The 9428-nt window shown below is 59.0% G+C and overlaps 1 protein-coding gene across 1 annotated transcript; it reads right to left on the bottom strand.

The window, feature by feature from the left end:
• Positions 1-4465: 4465 nt before the first annotated feature.
• CDKN1A (cyclin dependent kinase inhibitor 1A) lies at positions 4466-8089 on the bottom strand. The gene is made up of 3 exons (XM_054290768.1): positions 8051-8089; positions 5224-5640; positions 4466-4554 (listed from the first exon to the last, which is right to left on the bottom strand). The coding sequence occupies exons 2-3, from the start codon at positions 5630-5632 to the stop codon at positions 4505-4507; spliced, it is 459 nt and encodes a 152-aa protein (XP_054146743.1). The 5' UTR covers positions 5633-5640; positions 8051-8089; the 3' UTR covers positions 4466-4504.
• Between the last annotated feature and the right edge of the window lie 1339 nt (positions 8090-9428).

The raw sequence follows: 9428 nt of genomic DNA, 5'->3' as shown, positions 1-9428 counted from the left end.
GAGCAGGGGGATGGGATGGGGTGGGATGGGATGGGATGGGATGGGATGGGGTGGGATGGGGTGAGATGGGAATTGTGCCCCCCCCAGCCAAGCAGAGCCCCCCATGGCACCCCCAGCTCCTTGTCTTGCCTCCCTCCACAGCACCCTGTGCTGCTCCCAGCCTTCAGAAAGGAGCCCTCAGCCACAGCCCCTCACAGACAGCAGGAAAAACCCCCTTGAATCACCAGCAGCAAGAAAAACTCTTATTTCCCTCACTTTTCTCTTCCTGAAGGTGATGCCCAAGCCATGCCTGGACCAGCAGGACTTACCCTCCCCACAGGGACGCTCAGAGTGGGGCACAGGGCCCAGGGGCTCCCAGCTCAGAGGGACGGAGCTGCCTCTGCTCTCATCTCTTACTCAAGGCACCTTCCGCTCTGGGTGACACCAACTGCCGGTGCTCACAGTTTCCTGTTTGCTGCCTTGAAAGGGGGTGAGGGAAGGAGCCATCCAGAGGGTCACGGTGTCCCCAGAGTGCCCAGGTCCCAATGCAGCTCTGCAGAGGCACTGCCAGTGCCATCAGGAAGGGCAGCAAAGTCTCCATCCTTCCCTGGTTTGCCATGTCTGGGGCTGGGGGGTGTTTGGAGTGGGGGGGAAGAACAGCAGGAAAACAGCAAATGTTATTTTAAGACTCCAAATAACCCAAAATACCAGATTATCTATAGCCCCCAGATTATAACATCCTACCAAAGACAGAACAACCTGAAAATCCCCCCTGTGGGGGCTCTGTGCCCCCAGAATTTGAAGATGTCCCCCCTGTGCTGTTCTCTGATGGTTTTTTTAAGGTTTCTGCCTCAATTATAAACTTGGCTTTAAACCCACTGGCTGCCCATGGGCTGCAGCCACTCTGCTTCAGGAGGGACAGGGGATCAGATGGACCATAGGCATTTTTCCTGCTCTTTAACTGCAAAACATGAAGGGGACACTGGCAGTAGGAAACTCTGTTGTCTCTACAGCATAACTTGAACAAACATCCCCTGGCCCAGAGCAGAGCCCAGGCTCCCAGGGCAGGAGCTGTGGGCAGGGAGCTGATGCCTGTCTTGGTTTGGAAAGCCAGGTCTCTGCTAAGGAAGGCAGGAGCCTCTCCTGAAATGGAAAATGTAAACCCTCCCTACCCCTCTGAATTGCTATAAATTTTAAATAAGGGGCTCTCAGGCAAAAATATGGGAGCAGGAAATAACAGTTCTTTAATAGGGAAGAAAAATAAAAGGATAAAATAAACAATGCAGTACACTAGAACAACACTGCCAGAGTCAGAACCCAACCTGACAGCCTGTGAGTCAGGCTGTTGGCAGCAGTCCCATTGGAATTGTGGCTCAGCCCTCCTGCAGTGTCAGGGCTGGTTCTGCTGGAGCAGGGATCCTGGAGAAAGGTGCAGTCTCTGCCTCTGAAGATCCAGGGGCAGAGGCAGCTGCTGTTCCTCTGGGCAATCCAGTGGAGAAGCTGTGCTGGTGTTCCAGAATCTCCAGATTATATCCGGGTAGGAATGCTTGGCTCCTCCCTCTGGGCTCACATCTCCCAATGGGATGCTGTAGTTCTTATCAGCCATGCAGGGACATTCAATGGCTGTTATCAGCAGATGTCTCCTCCCAAGGGAGGTGTGAATGTGGTCACTCAAAGAGAGAGATAAGGCAAACTGCCCACTTGACAAAGGCAATCTGCCATACAGATGGTAAATGAAAATATCTTGCCTTGCAATCTGGAGCAATGCCCCAACTCTCTCTGCCCATCTAAACAGGTGAAATCCCTCACTGGGAACCAGCCACACCCTCCTCATTTGGTGTTTAACCTAAGGGAGCAGCCTCCAGCTCAGGTCCATCTGCTCCATCAGGGCCAGCTAAAGCTCAGCTGGTTCTTCTCCACACTCTGGACAAAGCTGCTGCTGCTCACCCCAAATTGGAACATCCCCTCGGTCAGGCTGGGGGGCTCAGTGTCCCCACACCCTCCAACCCTCTGCAGTGTTTGCTGCTGCACAGAAAGGCTGGGTTTTGGTTTTCCCCAAGGATTTGAGGAGAAAATTTTCCCTTTTGAAGGGAAAACCCTAAATATCCCTGGGAGAGCTTGATTTGCGCCTTCTGTCCACTGAGGCTCTGGCATGGTGTTTCCAGAGGATCAGCAAAGGGCACAGACCACAGACCAGGGAGGAGGGCACGATCCAACCCCAGTGAGATGCTGGAAGGTGCCAGTGAAAGGGAATTGAATGTGGACAAGGGAAGGGAAGCACCTGAGCCTCTCTCTGTGAGGGTTTGACCCTCAGCATCCCTGCTCTGTGCTGGGCTGGGGAGCAGCAAACACAGCCTGGGCTGAGAGTGTGAGGTTTCCATCCTTTCCCCAGCTGCCATCACTGCTTTGTGTCCCAAAGCTGGGGGGACACAGTCCTGGGGTGTCCCGGGGACTCAGAGCTCAGCCCTGCAGAGCCCAGCCTGGCTGTCCCCAGAGCCACAAGCACAGACAAGGGGTTTCACTGATTTATTTCTCATTTCCTTCCTTGCTCCTGCTCCTGGCAAAGGGGAGGTGACAGCAGAGGGGAGCTCCTGGCAGCAGCCAGGGGGGTTTGGAAGGACTGACGTAAGGGGAAAGATTACAGGGGCTAAATCTGTAGGGTTTGACTCAGCAGCAGCTCAAAGGCTGAGTGTGTGTCAAGGGTCTGCAAGGATGTCACCCCTTGCTCCAGCGACAGGCAGAGGCCTTAGGGATCCTCAGCTGAGCAATGAGATGAGGTTGTAATTGCTATCAGCTTTCTTTTCATCTGGATCCTCTGCAACTCTGGGCATTTCTCACATTAACCAGAACCTGAGTCTGCATCCAAGCCTTGCCCCAGGAAGCAGCCAGTGGTAGATATATCCCTGATTCCCCTGGGATCTCAGTGGAAATGCCACTGCACATTTCCACCAGCAGTGCCACCACATGCTCTTGTGTCCCCATCCCACAGCGTGGGACACCCTTGTGGGCCCCCAGCACCCTTTAAAGGCACAGGGAGGGGAGCAGCTTGCCCATGGCTAATGGCCACATGCTGAGGGTCAGGGGGAACAGGGGCACAGTGGGGCAGGGGAATGATGGGGGCAACAGAGGAGCCACAGGGACACCCCACACAGGTGGCTCTGGCTTCTGCTGGGGACACGGTGGCAGCACCAGACCACGGTCCCCAGGGAATGGGGTCAAGCATTGTGGCAAGGCTTTGTCCCTCTCAGCCCTCCCAAAGGCAGATCCCAGCTCAGGGCTGCACCCCCAGAGGGATCCCCAGCCCCTGGAACACCCCCACCTTCAGCCAGGTCCTGCTCCCATCACCCACATTAACCAGAATGCCTTTGCACAGAGGCATTCAGTGTTTATTCAGGCAAAAGTGTTTATTCAGAATTAACACTTAGAGACAAACCCTCTTCCCACATAACTTCATAGCATTATTTTAAATATAAATAAACATTTAGTGCTGGGAGCTTGGCAGCTTCACCCACAGCAAAGTGCATGGTGGTGCAAGGTGGGAGATCAACCCCGTCCCTTTTCTTCCTGGGACCATCTTGCACCAGTTTCCAGAGTCCAAATCCAGCAGAGCAGCAGATGAACTCCATGAAAGTGCCAAGACCTGACAGTGTTGAGTCCCTCAGGGACTCATCCTTCAGTGCTGGAACTGAGCAGCCTCTGCCCCAGGCCATCCTTGGTCCCAGAGCAGAGCCAGTGAGGGTCCTCTCCCCACCAGCCCCAAAGCAGAAAGAGTCCAGGAGAACAAGCTACAATTCCTTATTTCAGCATCATCCCTGCTGCTGATGCTGAAATAGTAGAACCTCCTCTTCTTGCTAGAGGAGCCCAGCAGAGGCAGAGCAGGGGCTGCTCAGCCTGGTGTCAATGTTGGGGCAGGCAGGGGCACAGGGGCAAGCAGCACCACTCAGCAAGCCAACAACAGGGTGAGAAGGTGGGATTTGGGGCCAGCAGAGTGCAGGGGGTCCCAAAGCCTCCCGTTGGTCCCCATGGCTGCTCCCAGGGAAGGTTTGTCCAGGGAACAGCTCCCTCTGCCCAGCCTGGGAAGGAGCAGCCTCCACCTCACTCTGCTCCCACACACGGACAATGCTCAGCCCATCCTGCGGGGACAGAGGGCACCCCCTGTGCCAGGGCTCCACAACCCACACCGGTGACATTTCTTAAAGATATCTGGTGCCACCAGGTGGTTGGGACACAAGTGTCCCCCAGGACCGGCCCCGAGGCAGGGGACAGACCACGGCAGGACAGCACAAGGACGGTGCTTGGACCCACAGGCACAGGGCACTTCTGCAGGCAGGGCAGCTCCTTCATCCCACCAGGTCCATCTCAGTCCTCCTCCAGCCCCACCGTGGGGCTCCTCCTCTACATTGCACACAGTGAAGGTCCCTCAGGACCCCAGAGCGAGTCATAAATAGGGAACTACAGATCTACAGGGCTACAGGAGAGCACAGCACAGCTCAGGGTGGGGAGCCACGCTCCGGGGGGCAGCGGGTCACGGCCGGGGCCGGGCAGGGACGATCCTCCTCTTGGCACTGTAGAAGTCTGGAAGGAAGAAGGAAAGGGTTGGAAAGGGCAGGAAGAGGGAGGTGTCCCCAGGGAGGAACCCCAAGCCCAGCCCAGATGGGTTTCACCCTGAAGCCCCCGTGCAAAGCTGCTGCAGAGCAGAGCTGTGAATCTGCATCGTCTCAGCTGCAGTTCTACTCCAGGCCCTGACCATGCAGCACAGGCAGAAATTTCTCACTGTGAGGGAGGTGAGACACTGCCACAGGTTGCCCAGGGAGGTTCTGGATGCTCCAACCCTGGAAGTGTTCAAAGCCAGGCTGGATAAAGGCTTTGAGCAACCTGGGCTAGTGGGAGGTGTTTCTGCCCATGGGACCTTGAAGATCTTTAAGATCCATTCCAACCCCTTAATATTCTGTGATTCTAGGACTGGGTCAGGCCATTGGAACTGAAGGTGATGAATTTGGGGTCATCTTCAGCTACAAAACCCACAGGCCCAATGCCAGTCCCCAGCAGCCAATAGGCACCAGCTGGTGGCCTTGTACCCTTTGGAATATGGGCTCTGCTTCCCTAGGAGACATCCAGGGATGGTGGGACCCCTCCCCATGCCCAAGAGCCAGGCAGAGCTCTGGCACCCAAGTCCCCTCCCTGTATCCCTGCCATGACAATGCCACCAAGCCCCCAAGGAGTGACACCAACCCCAGTGCTCACCTTTGATCGTGGTCTGCCCACGTTTCAAGCCCTGCAGGGAACCAGCCCTGCAAACCTTGGAGCTCTGCTGAGCCTCCTCAGGGCAAATCCTGCCAACACCACGCTCCTTGGGGGGCACCCTGTGGGCCAGGGAGCTCCTGCTGTCACTGCTGATGACAGCCCTGACCAAGCTGTGAACCTCTTGGGGTGCCTGCTCAGCCACCAGCATCCTCTCCCACTTGAAGGGCCCTTCCAGGGGAGTCTCTGTCTCAAAGTTGAAGTTCCAGCGCTGCTGAGCTTCTTCCAGCTGCTGCTTCATCTTGTCCTCAAAGTCCTGCTGGAGCTGCTCGTGGTCCACGGGGCCAAAGAGGTTCCTGCAGGCTTTGCTGCTGCAGGGGCTCTGCCCAGCCCTGCTCTGGGACAGCGGCATCGTGGCGGCTGCGGGGAAAGCAGAGAGAGTTATGGTGAGAGGAGCAAACACAGGGCAAAGCAAGGCAGAACAAGCTGGGCTGGGTCTGCACTGAGGCAGCCCAGAGGGGACTGACACATCTGGATTCTGATTCTGGAGATTTTAGCAAAGGCTTGAGCACGGCTGAGGTCAGACAGAGCCCAGCGCGAGACAGGAGGTGGGGAAGGTGCAGATTCAACATTCCCTGCTCCCCCTCCAGCAGGCAAAGCCCTGCCAGGTCAGAGCATCCAGCACCTCACTCTCCACCCACAACACCCTCGGGGTGCCAGCCTCAGAGCCACAGCTGGATGATGCTCCCCCGGTCCCCAACCTGCTCATCCCCACCTCCACGCAGGCAAGGGCAAGTTGGCACACGGGCAAGTGAAGCAACAGGATGTTTTTCTGGCCAGTTTCTTCATCTCAAGAACTCGGACCCGGTGGTAAGGAAACCTTCAAGCAGCTGCAAGAACACGCCACAAGCTTGACCACTTTGTTAACCACCCTCCTTATCTGCAAGGAGCTGTTGGGTAACCAGAAACAAGACCTTGTTTGTTTTTTTTCAAATCGGTGCCAAAAGCCTTGACCTTCCCAGAAAGTGACAAAGCCTTTCCATCCGAGCACAACTTCCCCTGACACACATGTGGGGATAATGGACCCCTCACTACACCCCACTTATGAGGAACCTCGACACAGAATCAGAATTGTTAAGGTTGGAAAACACCTACAAGATCATCGAGTCCAGCTGATAAGAGTCAGCACTGCTCTGGGATTTGAGTTTGCAGAGCTAAGGCTTGCCCTCACTGCAACAGCCACACTCACTAAATCAGCTTTAAAAAGGAAGATTCACAGCTCTATTTCCCACCTAATCTGGGACTCTCAAAGCCAGGCCAGAAAAGATCCTCCCCATCCCCAAACTTCCCCAAGAAGTGACTTCTCAGTCTCCTGCAGGGAAGATTTCTCCCCAAACTCAGCACCTGCAGCCCCTTTGGATTGCCAGTGCCACACTGTCTTCCCCACATTCCACCCTTGAAATGTGCAAGAAACAACTGAATGTAGCGCCCAGAGCTCTGGTCTAGCTGACAGGGTGAGGATCAGTCAGATTTTGGACGCGAGGACCTTGGAGGTCTCTGCAAAAAGGTGAATTTTCCAGCCTTAATGATTCAGTGATCCTATTACCAGGCATGTCACCAACCCAGTGTGCCAGTGGGGGGGGGCTGGGGGGCCACATTCAGTCCCTTTGGTCACCCCCATGGGCACCCCCGGCTCAGACCCAGCACCCCGAGTAAAAATAGCAATCCAGCTTCCTATCTCCGGGCAGTGAGAGCGCACAGGCAGGGGTGACCTCACTGCCAGGCAAGTCCCAGCATGTCCAGGCAAGCCCGGGCAGGTGGTGGGAGGGGGGACACGTTCTGTCATCATGGCCAGACACCCCCGCCCGCGTCACGAGCCCATGTCCCCATTCCCAGGTCACCGACGCCACTCAGGTGCCACCCTGGAGCCTCGAGATAACAGCCTGGCCCTGACTCACGGCTGCAGATTGCCAAAGCCACCAGCGAGGGAGGGACCGGCACCGGCGCCGGGTCATCGTCCCCTCCCATGGGGCTGGTGCCGCTTCCAGCGCCCTCTGCCCCGCCGCAGCCCCGAGCTCCCGGCACCGGAGCGAACCCCGGGATTGGGGCGAGGGAGCGGCAGGTGCACGGCCCCGTTAAACCCTGCCAGCCGAGCCGGGCGATGAGAGCAGCCCTGGGGACACCGAGCGGGGCTCCACAGCCACCTGCGACAGCCAGGACCAGTCCCACCAGTTTGGGCAAGGCTGGGCGAGCAGGAGGGGCTGGGGGCACCCGCATCTGGGAGCGGCTGAAGCCGCTGATCCCGCGCGGTTCGTGACACCGATGGCTCCGGGGGCTGGCACGGGGGTGGCCGGGACCCGCGGGATGCTCGGCGGTGGCACCGCGCCCGCACCGTGCCCTGCACCACACCCTGCACGGCACCGGGCACCGCACCCCGCACCGCACCGCCGCCACCGGGGGGCGAGCGTGGCCCAGCCCGGGGGCTCCGGATCCCCGGGGGGCTCCGCACCGCACCGCCACCGCCGGCACTGCCACCCCCCGGGTACCGCCAGCCCCGGCATCGCCACCCCCGGGTACCGCCAGCCCCGGGCATCGCCAGCCCCGGGCACCGTCACCCTCAGCACCGTCACCCCCGGCACCGGGCGCGGCCCGCTCTCTCCCAGCGCCGGGCACACGGCTCCAGGCGGAGCCGCCCCCGCTACGGCGTTTCCCCCGCTCCAGGCACCGGCGCTCCCCGGGGAAAGCGGCGCTCGCTCGCCCTCCTTCCCTCCCCGGGCAGCGCAGGAGCGGAGCCGCCCGGCCCGGCCGTGCCCAGCCCGCCCGCACTCACCGCCGGCTCCGCGCGTCTGTCCGAGCCTGGCGCGTCCCCGCCTTTTAAGCGAGGGCGGGGAGGAGCCGGGCCCGGCGTCGCCCGGGATTTCCCTCTCGCCCCGCCCCGGAGCGGCCCCGCTCTGCGTGTGCGTCTTCGCCCCCATCGCCCCTTCCTCTCCCCCGTTCTGTGTGTGCGTCCTCGCCCCCTCGCCCCCTCGCCCCTTCCTCTCCCATCCCGGCTCCCGGGAATGTGCGCCGTGCCAGGGGAGACCCGGCCATGCCAGGACCGTGGGCACCGGGACCCCCTTGCTAGGGACAGCGGGGAGCTGGGTCAGGGGATACAGGGACCCCCCTCCCTGGGGAGTGTTGGACGCCCCTATAGCAGGAGATGGAGGGACCCCCATCAGCGGATAGGGGGAACCCCTTCCTAGGTGGGTGCAGGGCCCCGACATCAGGAGCCAGAGGGAAACCTGAGGCAGGAGATAAAGGAAACTCCAGCCAGGAGATGAGATAAAGGAAACCCCAGCCAGGGGATACAGGGCTCTCCTCCCTGGGAGGTGCAGGGATCTCCCCCATCAGGGAACACAGGGACCCCTCCCCATGAGGAAATGCAGAGATTCCCTTCCTAGAGGGGTCAGGGGACAGGAGATGCCCCTGAGGGAGGCAGAGATCTTGTTGAGGGTACCAGGAGCTCCCTGCAGTGGATCCAGGTGCCACATTCCAGCCAGGACACACAGGAATTCACCCAGCTTCAAGAGGGTCTTGTCCTGGTGTCCCAGGGTGTCCCACCCACCTGGCACTGCAGGAAGGAGATTCATGGGTTAAGGACAGGGTGGCTCAGCCCCTGGAGTGCCAACCTGAGAACCACATGGTGATGATTCTTCCCTGGGTGCCAACCTGAGAACCACACAGTGATGATCCTCCCCTGGGTGCCAACCTGAGAACCACATGGTGATCATTGTCCCCTGGGTGCCAACCTGAGAACCACACGGTGATGATCCTCCCCTGGGTGCCAACCTGAGAACCACACAGTGATGATCCTCCCCTGGCCCCCAGGCACTGCCCAACCCATCCCCGGCCTCTCCAACAGGATTGTCTCCCCCAGGTCTGGTTCTGCTCCACCAGCTGAGCCCCAGCACCCACCGTGGGTGGAAAAAAGTGTTTGGAGCAGGATCTGCTGCTCTGAGTCCTGCAGATGTCCAGGCAGGGATGAGGAGGAGGAACAAGTCTGTGCATGTCCTGCAGGAACCTGCGGCAAGGATTCGAGGGGATCTGAGGCTTAGCTGGAAAATGCATCCAAGGGAAGGTGTGAGACAGATCAGCTTCTGCTGGGGTTACTCTGTGGGCCTGGAGGGAGCTGCCCTGAGCCTGGCTGGTGGCTCCATCCCTGCCTGGCA

Source organism: Melozone crissalis, unplaced genomic scaffold, assembly GCF_028551555.1.
Source record: "Melozone crissalis strain CALT ecotype California unplaced genomic scaffold, PUWL_Pcris_2 ptg000086l_1, whole genome shotgun sequence".
Classification (NCBI taxonomy): domain Eukaryota; kingdom Metazoa; phylum Chordata; class Aves; order Passeriformes; family Passerellidae; genus Melozone; species Melozone crissalis.
The sequence above is the reverse complement of the archived record's forward strand: the minus strand, read 5'-3'. Positions and strand labels throughout refer to the sequence as shown.

Bases quoted from the DNA above. Each gene is read 5' to 3' on its own strand.
- CDKN1A (XM_054290768.1), bottom strand. From the start codon at position 5,632: ATGCCGCTGTCCCAGAGCAGGGCTGGGCAGAGCCCCTGCAGCAGCAAA. The intron at 4,555-5,223 runs GTGAGCACTGGG...TCTTCCTTCCAG, and splicing joins TGGGCAGACCACGATCAAAG to ACTTCTACAGTGCCAAGAGG.